Consider the following 14,639-nt stretch of genomic DNA (forward strand, 5'->3'; position numbering starts at 1 on the left):
TCTGCTCTGCCTGTGAGTGCAGGGTATTTATGGGGTCGCAATTATGCTAAGTAGTTTGTTTAATTTGACTTTTCTTGATAAGATTTTTCTCTAATCTTTCTTTGGTGTATTGTTAGACATATTGTAAATCCCACAAAGTGTTCACTTTGCTTTGTTTTATGTGGTTATTGCCCATTAGATCGATACATGTATAGAACTTGCATCAATCTGAATTCCTTCCTATTTTACCGACTCCATCTAGAGCCATTTCTTTTTCCTGAAGAATCTCCACTAGTATTTTTTTTTTTTCCAGTTTGGAGTTGCAGGGAGCAAGTTTCTCACAGATTTTGTTTATTTAAAATGTCTGTTTTTCACAGTGGTTTTGAAGGATATTTTTGTTGGGTATAAAATTCGGCCTTGAGTCTGGTGAGATTGTTCAGTGGATAAAGGTATTATCTTCCATACCTGAGTTTGATCTCTGGGACCAAGAGAATTGATACCTCAAAATTGTCCTTTGATCTTCACATGTACATTTTGGCACATATGTGCCCCACCCCCACCCCAAGTAAATACAAACTATAAAAAATATGTTTCTGGTTGGTTTTATTAATTAAAGATTTGATTACAGCTTTCAGCATTTGTGTGTGTGTGTGTGTGTGTGTGTGTGTGTGTGTGTGTGTGTGTGTGTGTGTGTGAAGTTAATTTTCAGGAGTTTTTTTGCCTTTACAAATTTTAATATTTTTTCTTCTTTCTTGGTTTTTAAAGTATGGTCATCCTCTGATGAAATACAGATTGTTACGTGCCTTCTGCCTCATCTTCACAGCGTTTTCGGTTTTAGAAAATTCTTGGCCATATTTCTGTAAAAAATTTTTTTTCTGCTTATGTCCTGCTTTCTTGTCTTTAGCAGTGGCTTGCTCATAGGATAAACTTTGTACTGTGTTCTGTGAGCTTCTAGTGTGCCTTTCTGGGCTGCTTGTCCTTTATGACATTCTTTTACATCAGTTTGGATATTTTCTTTTAATTTATATTCTCATTTGTCTTCAGTGATGCGTAGTATTTCATTAAACAAAATTATTCATTTGTTTGAATCTTTGTATTCTAGAAATTTCATTTAATTGTGTTTATAGGAGACTGGAGAAATGGCCCAGGGGTTAGCAGCACATGCTGCACATAAGAAGATCTGAGACCAGTTCCCAGCACCTATATCAGGTGGCTTACAACCACCGGTAACTGCATCTCTAAGGGATTCTATGCCCTCTTTTAGAAGCTGTATTCACATGCACACACAAATACTTTACAAATAAAATAAAATAAAATAAAATAAAATAAAAACCTCTCCATTGGAAAAAATATGCTTACAGATATGCAGGGAAAAAGATGGACAGAGATTGAGAGAATGACCAACCAATGCCTGGCCTGACCTGAAACCCACCCCATGGGAGAGAGCCAACCCCAGCACTATTAAAACTCTGCTATATTTGCAGATGGAAGCCTAGCATTAGCTGTCCCCTGAAATGCTTCACCCAGCAGTGGTTTAAAACAGATGCTGAGACTCACAGCCAAAGGTTGGGTGAAACATAGGGAGCCTTGTGGAAAAGTTGGGGGAAGGATAAAAGGGTCTGGAGGTGACAGGAGCACCACAAGAAGACCAATAGAGCCAACTAACCAGGGCCCAGAGGGTTTGCAGAGACTGAAGCACCAACCAAGGACCATGCATGGACTGGACCTAGGGCCCCTATACAGATGTAGCCGATGGGCAGTTCAGGCTTCATCTGGGTTCTCCAGTAAGGGGAGCAAGAGATGCTTCTGACATGCACACTGTTGCCTGTTTTTCTATTATTTGCCCCTGGCAGGGTTGCCTCAACACGCTACCGGGGAAAAGGACATACTTACTCCTTATGTGACTTGATGAGCTGTGGTGGATTTGTGGGGGTGGGGGTGGCTCCCCTTCTCTGAATAACAGAGGAGGGGGAAGGAGAGAAGAGGGAGGGAGAGTGGGGCTTGGAGGAGAGGAAGGGGGGAGCTATGATTGGGATGTAAAGTGAATAAATAACTAAAATTTTAAATATGCTTGTAGATTCTGGTTATCTGATGAAATATTCAATAGATGTAAAGTATATGTACGTATCATCTTTAAGTATTTTCACAAATTCCTAAACAGCATAGAATACTATCTTTCCCTGACTACATTCTGGCTAATTTGGATTACCATAGTTTTTGGACCATAAGACCCACTTCCCTCCCCCAATTGGAGGGAAAGTTAGGCTGCACCTTATGGTCCAATTGCTGTCCATCAGGCATCAACAAAGAGGTCACTTAACGACGTCTTCAGTGTGCCAGCTGAGGAACACACTGCAGGGTTCAGTGTGTCCTTGGGAACAGGAAATCCCTTCTCAGACAGAGCTTGGTGTTGTGTCCCTGTCATCATGTCGTCCCCCCATCCCCATCACACTGATCTGAGCTGAATGCTGTTCTTAGCCTGCTGGGTCAGCAGGTGCGTGTCAGCTTGCTGCAGGAAGCAGGGCAGGGGGAGGGCAGTGAAATGTGTAGCAATACGGAAGCTCTAGCTATCATCTATGCCTCCTTGACTCCAGTGGGGCCATATTGCTGTGTAGAAATCATTATTGGGCACATGAGAGAAGACAGAATTGTTCATTCTGCATGTGTGAAAAGACAGATGGATTGAAAAAGTGTGGTCCAAAATCCTGGAGGGCTTCTGAAAAAAAAAAAAACAAAACTGCTTTATTAGCGCTTGACCAGTTCAGGGCACATATTAGTGAAACAACAAAAAACAGGTTTAAAGAGGTGAAGACTCATCTAGCTGTAATTCTTGGGGGCCTTACCAGCCAGTTGCAACCTCTAGATTTTTTCAATCAACAAACCATCTAAAGTTTATGAGAGAAGAGTGGAACAAATGGATGGTTGCTGGGAATCATGATCTGACTCCAACAGGACGAATGAAGAGGCCCAATATCACTCAAGTGTGCGAATGGGTTAAAACATCATGGCAATCAGTGAAGGAGGAAACCGTTGTTCGATCATTCAAAAAATATGGCATTGGCAATGCCTTAGATGGAAGTGAAGATAATACCGTATATGAAGATAGTGAAGAAAGTGATAAAGTGATTGTCAACAACCGAGCTTCCTAAATTCTGACACTAGCAACGATGCGTGTTTGGGCTTTTCAGAAAACTAGAAAAGTGCTTGAGTTTCTTAGTTTTTCCTCCTGTCAAGTTAATACTGTTTAATATTACCATATTTGTTATAGTTTAATAAATATTTTATTATACTAGTACTAATTTGGTTCATAATATTTTTTCTTGTTTTACCGCTCTAAAAACTGGGTGTGTCTTATGGTTAGGCACATCTTATGGTCTGAAAAATATGATATTACTATTCAATAAGTAACTTGTGTTTACATATAAAACTGAATTATGATAAAGAGTCAGGTAATTATAAGGTGGTTTTCACTGACATAAATATATTGTGGGACATTTGAAAGTCATGTGGTAAGGTGACACTTTCTCTGGGCATGAATGTCATGCTTATTATGTGTTCATTGAATGTCATCTTTACCACAAACAAAATTTCAAATATCTCACTCAGGCTGGCCTAGAAGCTGCTCAGGGGTCTTGCTTTACGTGGAGGTAAGAGTAGGTTATTGTGAGGAAGCCTTTGACTCAGTGCACCTGCCAGCTCCAAAGACAGACTGGCCGAATAGGAAATGATTCAGGCACACTGGATGGTCAGTTATCTGGGGCTGCAGCAGTGGGCTACCTAGAGGGACAGCCAGGGATCGACAACTCACAGAAGAGCTTCAAACAACTTGACAGAGCTGTGGCATGCTGGAACACAGCAGCACTAGCTTGACATTCACTCAGAGACGGAGGAGCTCTTCAGGAGCTAAGGTCTTGACTGATAAAGAAGTGCAGAAGAGGAGGTCTCATACAGCACAGGCTGAAAATGGCCACGGCAGTGGCAAGGGGAAAGGACGGCAACAGGAGCAAAATGCTGTTGTCTGTAGATTTGACTCTTCAGCAACCACATCACAAAGTAGCCATTCTTTATTTTTAGGAACATCCATCCATCCATCCTTCAGTCCACCCATGAACTCATTCAGAACCATTAAGTGCCTGCTGTGTTTTATCCCTGTGGGGATACAAAGCTTGCCTGAATAGAAAGAAATTTTCCTTTCTCCTGGGAAGGGAGAGAGACAACTAAAAACCTAATTATAAAATGAATGATAAGAATCTGGTAGAAAAGGAAGACAAAAAAAAATTAAATAATTTTAATATGGAAGATAATGGTATAGCTATAGTTTAATTTCATGCGCAAACATTTTGAATGTTTAATTTCCCTCCCTCCCCACGTTTGCCTTAGGAATATGAAATGAAGTCTTTGGGAGCTGAATTGATAGAGAAAAAAAAGTAATTACGAGCCTAAGCTGTAGAGGAATCTCCCAGCATCTGGATTGCAGTGGAAATAGGAGGCTGACTTTCTAGTCATAATAGAATTGTTTTTCCTGGGGTCAGCATCTCCAGGAATTTATGAAAGTTATTTTGTCATTGGAGTGCTCTCTGGCCAGACTTTCACTGTGTAACAGGATTGTGCTAGAACAAATGGGAACCTCATTGCAAAGAACAGAAGAGCTGTGATGTAAGCCAGCTTTCAGCTGCTTGAGAAAAGTGGAATGAGAACATAGTTTATGGATATTTTACTTTTTTCCTGTGTTTTGAAGATACCCCATTTTTCTCATGCTGTAGCACCGCAGAAGCAAGAACTTAATGGTTGAATATTCTTTAAACGCTCAGGCCACAAGAAATTCACACCTCCTTAAATTGGGCACTGGAGATGTCAGTGGAGAGTACTCTACAGTGCTAAGGGCTATAACTCTACCTCTGTCAACCAAACCAAACCAAGACATGATCAAGTGATTGCGGCAGGGAGTTAAGTCACAGCTAACGCTGGTACCCGCTTCCAGTGAGCCAGCTACTCTGCAAGAACAGTAGCTTGGTTCATCATTCCTATGACTTGAGTGGGTCTCACCTTTAGTTCATGGTCTGGGAAACACTGGACCCAGAAAAAATAGGTAGCTTTGTCCAAAGACCTCAAGCTGGGAAGTTGTGGAAAGGGGTTTTGAAAGCTACTGCTCCTCACTCCACCATGTCTCTCTCCACTGCTGCTCGAACCACAGCAGGGGTAGCCTGTGTACACCAATCCATGGATACAGGGTGGAGTGGTGGGAAAACACTGCTTAGACTTTCTTGAATGACATGCGTACATTATTAGTTAAAACACAGGCAACTAACTTCCCTTAGGGAATATGGTTCAACTCTCTGAACCTCAGTTTCTCCTTCTGCAAAGTGATGGTGATTAAGAGAAACCATGTTAAGAGGTTTTAAGAGTGAATGAAATATCTAGGATTACCGAGAATGTGCCCTCTTCCTCTGGGTTTCTTCCTTTGACCAAACAAAACTGGCAAGAACTGGCCTGATTCTTTGGTAGAGGGAAGGCTCTGTCATGTCACCCCAAGGCCGAGAGCTGTCTACTTGGTTAAGGAGGCAGGAGGAAGTAGCATTTAATATCTGGAGTCTGTGTGGAAGTTAGGTCAGAGTAGGTCACTAATATGTCATGGTCCCTTCATCTGTCGGGGAAGTAGCCAGCATTGCCCTGGGGAGCGTCCCGTTGTTGATCTCTAAAAGTCAGCGAGTATAGTGAGGAGTGATTTACACCGCTTTAGTGGGTTGTTCTTGATACTGTTTAATAGAGAGGGGAAAGGGTGGCTTGAATCCCGGACCATGAATCTTCTCCACAGCTGATTCCTTCATTTGTAAACTCAGGGTCCCTATGCCTTGACCACACAGCATACCATAAGGAAGAGTAGGGGGAAGGGGCCTGTGACTTAGTGGCTCTTGAAGTTAGCATGTTCTCTGCCCTTCTTGTTTGATCCCTGCTGCACCCTTGGTACAGTGCTGTTCCAAGCCATCCGTGTAGGGACATGATGCTAACTGGCTTTGCTCTTCAGGGTTTCTTGTTTCTGCAAATGGCTCCATCTTACAAGGAGTGGCTTTGACTTTGTCACTCTAAGAGAGCTGGGCAATAGGCCCTTCATCCCAGGATGCTGAAATGGGAGTGCTTGGGCTCTTGCTGTATAAGACAAGATGGTTTGTAAAGAGGTATGATTTGGAGCAAGCTTTGAAGTAGGTTTTAAGCAGGAAGTGGTTCACCATTTTCTGTTTTCTGTAGCATTAACTTGTACTTATTCCTCTTGAATGGGGGATCTAATATCTCTTCTTGACAATAACTGCCCTATTCGCCTTCCTCTTCAGGGCTGAGTAAGGAGCTTTCCATGAACTTTAAAATGAAACCAAATGAAAAAGGCATTGTTTGTCTAAGCTGTCTGTGGAAGGGCCCTTGGGAGAAGAATTGAACTCTAAAATAACCTTATGAAAGTTATTGATTCGTTTCTTTATGGTTCTCTGACAAACAAGGACCATTATTTCCGTGCCTGAACTGGAGCTGGGTCAAAGAACCCCCTTTTTTTTTTATAGATTATCTTTCAAGAACACCAGACTTGCCAAGAAAATGAACTTCTCGAAATGAAGACTGAACCCTAGTTGAGTGCTGCCATTCTCTCACCACTTTGAAGGACACGTAGGGAGTAGAGTTAATTTTCTAACTCGTCCTGAGTATAACACGGTTTGTGGATAGCGTAGGAGACTTAGATTGATCGCCCCTGTGATGTATTCAGTAAGTGGCTTCATCTCAGCCACGCTGCTCCCAGTCCAACTGCGCATTACAGGTTCTATCTGGGCCTGTGATTGGCAGGCAGGAAAGAGCATGTGAGCTCACGCATGCTACCTCATGTTTTACAAGTAATGTTGAATGCTCCCATCAGTCATGTAATTCACTGTTGAAGAAATAGAAAATAAAAAAGCAAAATGAAGAAAGAAATAAAAGAAGAAAATCACCGAGCACCCATTCCCAGGAACAAATTCCTTTTGCTCATTGGTTTTATAATGCCACACTTTGTTTCTGTGCTTGTGAATACATTTCACTACAAAGCAATCACATTCTACACATGGTTTTGTGACTTGAAAACACAGCTGTGAAGAGAGATTTATTTCCATTTTTGTCTTATCTTGGGTCTACAAAGCCAAGGGAATTTAAAAAATGAGATGAATTAATCAATCATTAAGTGGGGTTGTTATACTGTTCATATGAAAGAAAATTTATGTTGACAGTTGATATACTGATCTTCACAACGCTTTAATCTGCCTTCCCAAATTTCAGTACCGATGAGGGATATGTTCATTATTTATTTTCAGTACTAGTCAAATGTTCAATAAATAGTTAACCAAGTAAATAAATTATGTGTGACTCCCTCTGCCCCAACAAATGCAGTGGACCAGTCAAGCTCGGGTCTTTCCATGTGCTCAGCAGGTGCTCTACCACTGAGCTGTGTCTTTAGCCCAGCCACATTCCTTTTTAAGGCAACATGACGTAAAATACTTGGAGACAGAGATACATTACCTGTAGGATCATTTTATTCATCTATTACTAAAAACACTGACACTCTTTGAACACATATTTTTCATTACTCTTTAGGTGTGTCATAATAGAGTTCTCTAGTCTGTAATCTAGTGAAAACTGAAGAATGCTTCTTTTGCGGAGCATGTCAGATTTGAAGAAAGGATTATGAAGTGATGTAATTGCAGTAGGAACACGGAAAAAATCTGTAAAAGTTTCTTTACAATGTTATTTCTTTGGATTTTATGGCTTTACCTAAAGTTGGAAGCTGTTGCGGACTCCTGCATCCTTACCTTCATAAAGCAATTTTATGGGACCATAGAAATTGATTCGTGAAGTTTTAGGCCTGAAAAAAAAATATATGGCCATCTCTCCAGGCCTTTGGAAAGGCTTATTTTATTTAAAATTGCCCATAAATTATTTACGTCCATGAGGACATTAACAGAAGTAAGTACTTCGACAGGTCCAGGGCTTAGATGAAGAAATATTTTCTTCAAGCACAGTTAATGGCAGCGAAGTGACAGTCAACACCGTCGGGACTTGGGAGTTCAGTCAGTTAAGTGTTGTTTCCGGAAGCTCTCCCACCTCAAGTAGAAGGCCTGAATCCAGATGGATAGTCTCTTGCGGTCAGACGGTCACTTAGGCTTACTACCTCAGCCAGTGTTTCACGAACTGACTAAGTTGGTGAAAGGGGTCTGCAAAGAGGAAGCTAATTAATGAGCTCTCTCTTCTGGAAGGTTGTGCTCTGCTGGCAAGTAGTAAAGGGAGCCAGGAAGGTTTGCTAGCTCTAGAGAAATTTCCCCCTTGGAGTAATATGGTTTTGTGAAAGAACAGGGTATGGTTTTGTGAAAGAACATGAACTCTTGGTGTGTTTTAGGTTCAGTCAGTGAAGTCCCCATGGAACAAGCACTATGGGCAGTTAGTAAGTTGAAGTCATCGTGAAAATGGCTGTCCGTGGCGGCGAACTCGAGTCTGTTAGTCAGTATTCCCTCCTCAGGAATGAAGGCAAACGGCTGCTTAGAGCATCGGTCCTCAACCTTCCAAAGGCCATAACCCTTTAAGACAATTCCATGTGTTGTGGTGACTCACCCCCCCCCCACAATGTAAAATTATTTCATTGCTGCTTCATAACTGTAATTCTTGCTACTGTTATGAAAACTAATGTAAATATTTTTGGAGACAGAGGTTTGCCAAGGGGTTTATGACCCACAGGTTGAGAAACACTGGCTTAGACTCCCCACTCAGCATAAAATAGCTCATACTTTCTCGTATGGCTGGTCACAGACTGAGTTAAAAAAAGGTGGGCTCGGGCTGATCAGGCAGAGCTTCCCTCTCACATAGGTCCTCTCAAAACCTCCGCTATGACTGCCTTGGAAACTATTCAAAAAGTATCTTTTATCAACCTGTGGGCAGTGGTAAATACGGAAGTCTGAATCATGGTTTACATTCCTTCTCTCTAACATGAAGGAACAAAGACTGTTTTCCAGTATGTTCTCTGATGCACTGGAGCTGCAGTTGTGAGTGTAGGCAGATCTGCTCGCCTTTGACCTGGGTCTGTGAGGCATGGTGACTTAGCTGGTCTGTAGCAGCAGCTCACTCCATGTTTTGAGACACCCTCCGTGGTGGTCCCTGAAATTACGGTGCACATGCTCTAACCGTTGAGAGCACTATACATTGTAGTGTAGCATCCGGAACAAACAGAGTAGCTGTTGAGAGAATGTTTTCTGTGTTTAACTTCAGAGCCTTCTGGACATGCCTTATATTTGTCCAGTAACCGCCAATAAAGAACATTCTAAACGAAAAGCAACAACAACAACAACAAAGTCCACCTCCACCATCTTCCCCAGGGTAGAACACAGCAGTCAGTTGTCCAGTGCCCAAATGGTCAGCCCTGAATACATCCACTGTAGGAATGTCATACAGACAGAACAGGTTGTATTTAGGAATATATATGTATATACATATTTGTATATGCATGCAATACGAATTAATGAAAGAAGAGGCCATAGATTTGGAGGGAGGAAAGGAAGGAGGAAATGCTGTAATTATATTATAAGTTTATAAATAAAGGCAAACCAGAACAACAGGTGTCTGGAACTTTGCTATCATAGTCCATCTGAGCATCTCTCAGCTCACGAAGCGCTGCCGCTGAGACGCGGTGTAACGTTTGGAGGCCCTCCCAGATGTTGCTAGCCCATGTTCATTTATAGTCTTGGTTCTAGCAAGCACGGTTCCTACATCATCTCATGTGTCTGTTGAGCTGCTTTACTCATCTTGCTTTTGCAGCTCTGTGTAGCTGGCACATAGGTACTTCACCCAAGAGCTGACCTACAGCTAGCAAGGGTGACATTAGCTTTGAACGCAAGCAGCTGTTTCAGAGCCAAGTGCCCATGCTGCCTAAGAAAGTTGTGAACTTGGTCAATTGCCCTTAAGCTATCTCCACATCTGTAAAAAGAGAATGATAGTGATAGTCCAGTTCCAAAGGGTGGAGAGTGGCTCGGCATAGCGCGCTGACCCTTCCAGGACTGAGGCATGTGTTGGGAAAACCAACCATGGCTGCCCAGCTCCATGAGATTAGCACTTCCTCCTCTCTTTCTCCTCTATTTCTCTCCTTTTTGTTTTAGATCGGGTCCAAAAATATAGGTTATAATACAGGTTATAGATAGCCTATAACCCAGGCTATGATCCTCCTGCTTCTACCTTTAAAGTGCTGAGATTACAGCCATGTGTCATGATGCCCAGCATCTACACACACACACACACACACACACACAGTTTGTGTTTTTGTTTTGTTTGATACGATGTCTCATGTGGCCCAGGCTAGCTCTACATTTGCTCCATAGCTGAGGCCAGCCTTGAACTTCTTATCCTCCTATCTCTGTTTTCCTAGGATTACAGGTCTGTGCCACTAAGCCTGATGTGTACTTTGTATTTCGTATATTTTTGGTTATGCGCCCAGCCTTTAGTGGCTAAGCCATCTCTTCAGCCCTAGTTTGTATTTCTTGAATGACTCTGGAGAGGTCCTCATGTATAACCTAAGGGATTATGAATTTAGCCTTGAACTTAAAGTGCTTGCCTGGAGATAAAGTGCTGATCTGTATAAATTCTGCACACGTTGCTTTATTCATGATTTTCTAGAAGAACTAAGCCAGAGGTGAACAGCATCAAGAGGATATTTACTTATTTTAAGGAATTGGCCTGTGTGGTTGGTGTGAGTCCCAGGTTTAATGATCTATAAGGCAGGTGAACAGACTACAGATTTGGAATTTCCATCTTAGAGTCTTTTTTTCCCTCTTTCCAGGAAACTCCCAAGTTTTTTTTGAAATTTATCATAATTTTTCAGATTTCATTCTGAATGTTATCCCCTTGCTTGTATCTTCCCATTCCTTCCCTCCTGCCCTATTCCCCTCCTCTAGACCTCTGACCAAAGAGGACCCTCACCATAGTTTACAACTAAGGCCAACCATTAATTGGGACCCACTGATGCTACAGAAGGTTGCCTCCTACTTCAAAGCCAACTGATGGCACACATTAGCTGATCTTTGCTAGGGTTCTGTTCTGGCTGTTGGCACATTGAATGCATAAGTTGGAAATGTCATTAATAAATGACTGTATTTTTCTGACCATAAGACACACTCCCCTCCCCCTTGAAAAGTGATCGGAGGATTAGTAGGCGCCTTATGGTCCAATTTCTGTTCTTGCTGTTTTTCTTGTTTTACTGCTCTAAAAATTGGGTATGTCTTATGGTCAGGTGTGTCTTATAATCTGAAAAATATGGTAAGCCCCTAAACATCACAGCAACATAGTTTTAACCCTTGCAATGACGTGGTTGACTGGGAGCTGTGGCCTTCCGAGATCTGTGGATTTCTGCCACTGCTAGCGTCTCCAGAAATCATCACACCGTACATTTCTATCCCAGGGAAATATCAAAACCCAAAATTCTAGCAGTTATCTCTAACAAATGAGTGTATCTTTTGTACTGTCTCCAGGAAACAAAAACATAAATTTGTGACCATCTGTACCTTCATAGCAACACAAATTAATATTTGTTCAAATTAAGAGGAGACTGTAGCCTAACCAAGTCGAGACACAAACTTAGCCATCCACCAATGTGTCAATTCATCCCAAAGCCGGATCTAATTAATACTGGATTTCCAGGGACCATCAAGTGTTTAGAAATGTGTGTTAATGTACTTAACAGTGCTTGCATTGGTTGTCAGAGAAAACACGGCTGAGAAAGTTGAGGAGGAGTAATCCATGAACGAATGTCTACACCTTTAAGCATCTCCAGTGTTCCAGGCTAAGGGGAATTGTTGCTTTTAAGGGGCCTAGAATCTGATCTAGTGAGGCCAACAAGAGCTTGAATACGTGTTATAAATTGTGAGTGTGTTCCCAGACACAGTGGGGTTGAAGAGTGGCTGAGGCGCTGTACTCCGGTGTGGTCAAGGTGAAAAGGGCTTCACCCCTGAGATGGAGGCTGGATTTGAAGACATCAGGGCAGAGCAGGAATCCCAGCTGGGGAGAAGGATATGAGAGGATGCTAAGGGAAGCCCCTCTTTGGAGACGGGGAAAGCCCATGTGGTGTCTGTCTGCACTTTGTCTCTTTGGAGCTGAAGACGCACCACAGGGAAACACACATAGACAGTGTTCTTAAAGCAGGTTCATGTTTCAAATGCAGCCAACACATTAAGTATGGTTGTTGTTGAGGAGGAGCAGGGACACGCACAGGGAGCCTCATGGCTTCCATGCCAAGTCATCAGAGCCACCTCTCGGTAGCCTGAAATAGATTTCTATTGAATCGCTGAGATAGCTGGGCCAAAAGTGACTTTACATTATGTCCAGTTGAAATAAGGATCCAGCATGATGGAAGATAAGGAATTACAAAGACATTTATGAGACTTTGAACTGAGTCCGGCTTCACCTCTACTCATGGTCATTGTATTTTCCTTTCCAAATTGTTGAATAATAGCACTAGATCATCGATTCATATTTATTTAATTCCATTGTGTTCATGATAATAGGCATGGTGAGATCCTTATGGGTAGCAACATACTTAGGCTCCATCAGTGCCCAGTGTGCCTCGCACACAATGGGCACGGAGTAGCTGCCCAACACACGTGCTGGTGAATCTGTCTTAAGACACTGAACTGCTCCCTCATGTCCTTCTCATCACTGGCAAGTGTTGAAACAAATAACACAGAGAAAGAGCAAGTAAAGTTGCCATGCTTTTAGTATCTAGTGGTAATTCCTGCTTTTGGATGGTGACTAGCGCTAGCCAACATGTCATTTTCTTTTCAACCTGCTCGGACGGTTTCTGCTAGTTAGCAGCATAAAGAAACTTCAAGTCTGCACGCTGCGTGTCCTCTTGAGGTTTCAGGCCAATCGATGGCTTTTACTCTAGGTATTGACAGCTCTCTGCTGAATGCCCTTGTCTTTGGCTACGTGGGCTGACTGTTGTGAAATGGATTACATGCTTTTATTGCCACTTGGGGTTTAATCAGTGCCCAGCATGCCCTGTGCGTGGTGTGCCTGTGACTTTCTTCTGCCTTTTTAATCGCTCGGGACATGGGGCTATTGGCAGTACTGCTTTGTGAGTTGCAGACCTTGACTGATCAGTTTTTAACTCAGAGCTTCTGCTTCCTTGCAGGATGCCGCAATTTGGAAGCCTGATTCATGCCAGAACTGTCGTTGCCATGGTGATATTGTGATCTGCAAACCTGTTGTTTGCAAAAACCCTCGGTGTGCCTTTGAAGAGGTATGGGTCTCCTAATTGTATCCTCGACTTACCCCGTAGAGTCAGCAAATGATCAGGTTTTAAAATCTTTCTGGTTATGTTTTTACATCGATTCCACTCTCTTAATTGGAAGCTGAAGGAAGTGTTGTGTAGGTTAGAACATCCTCATTTTCATTTATTGACCATTTATTCCTGACAGAGCACTTGGCTAAAGGTTTTACAAATGTCGCTTCATTTAGTATGATGGGGTACTAGTGTCTTTTTCCCGAATTACAGTGAGATAAGTAAAGCCTGGAGACGTTGAGCCATTAGCCGTGACTATACAATGAATGAGCTGCTGTTCAGATATCTCACCCGGTTCTGATAGGTGCCAGAGCTGTCACAGCAGTCATGGCATCTCCATGCTATTGACTGGGCTCAAGTCAGGACTTGCTTCTTGAAGATGGATTTACAGAACCAGCTTGGGTCTTCTGGTGGCATTGCTATGTTGCTGGACCCATGGGGAGCAGGAACACCCTCACCACACCCACCACCCCTGCCACCCTACCATCCCCAACACCCCTGCCACCCCACCACACCTACCATACCCACTCCCACCCCCACCCTGCCACGCCCATCACCCCCACCCCTGCTGACCCCACCCCCCCACTCCTGCCACCCCCATCCTCGCCACCCCCACCACCTCTGCCCAGCATCTCCCTTTTTCTCTCTGTGAAAGCTTCAGTTTTTTTCCCTCAGTCGATATCTATTTAATTGGAAGTCCCCCCCCCCCCAGAATTCTGGCTCTTTTCAAGTCAATCTATTTTTAAAAACCTTAACTTTTAAATGCAAAAACCCGAAACTCTCCAGAGAAGAACAATTATTTTCTTTAAAATGCATTCTGTCAGTTTCAGAAGCATAGTTTATTCTTTATTTTTTGTGTATTCCCTTCCCCCAATCATTAATCTTGAATCTTTCTGCCTCTAATGATGATAAAGTCCTCTCTTTTTCTCCCTAACACTAGAATAAAAATGTGCTTTTTAGATAGGGCTTCTATTGCTGTGATAAAGCACAATAAACAAAGGCAACTTGAGGAGGGAAAAGTGTGTTTGGATTACATCTGTCTGGTTACTGTCCACTGAGGGGACTCAGGGCAGGAACCTGGAGGCAGGACCTGAAGCAGAGAGTGTGGAGGAACACGGAGGAACACACACGGCCCACTGGCTTGCTCACCTTGCTTTCTTATGCACAGGACCAACTGCCCAGGGGTAGTGACACCACCCATAGTGGGCTGGGCCCTCCCACATCAACCATTAATCAAGTTAATACCCCATAGACTCTCCAGGCCAATCTAATGGAGGCGTTTTCTCAATTAAGATTCCCTCTTTGCATTACGTCCAGGTTTGTGTCACATTGG

General features: G+C 42.8%; 1 protein-coding gene across 2 annotated transcripts in view; it reads left to right on the forward strand.

Moving 5' to 3' along the window:
- The window catches only part of FRAS1 (Fraser extracellular matrix complex subunit 1), a 408,415-nt gene that overhangs the window by 140,123 nt on the left and 253,653 nt on the right, over positions 1-14,639 (forward strand). For both annotated transcript variants that reach the window (XM_084760406.1, XM_084760407.1), the window contains one exon: positions 13,157-13,264. In XM_084760406.1, the coding sequence (XP_084616532.1) occupies positions 13,157-13,264 (108 nt within the window). The remainder of the gene's footprint in view (positions 1-13,156; positions 13,265-14,639) is intronic.

The sequence above is a fragment of the Acomys minous genome (assembly GCF_964271855.1).
Source record: "Acomys minous genome assembly, chromosome: 15".
NCBI lineage: Eukaryota > Metazoa > Chordata > Mammalia > Rodentia > Muridae > Acomys > Acomys minous.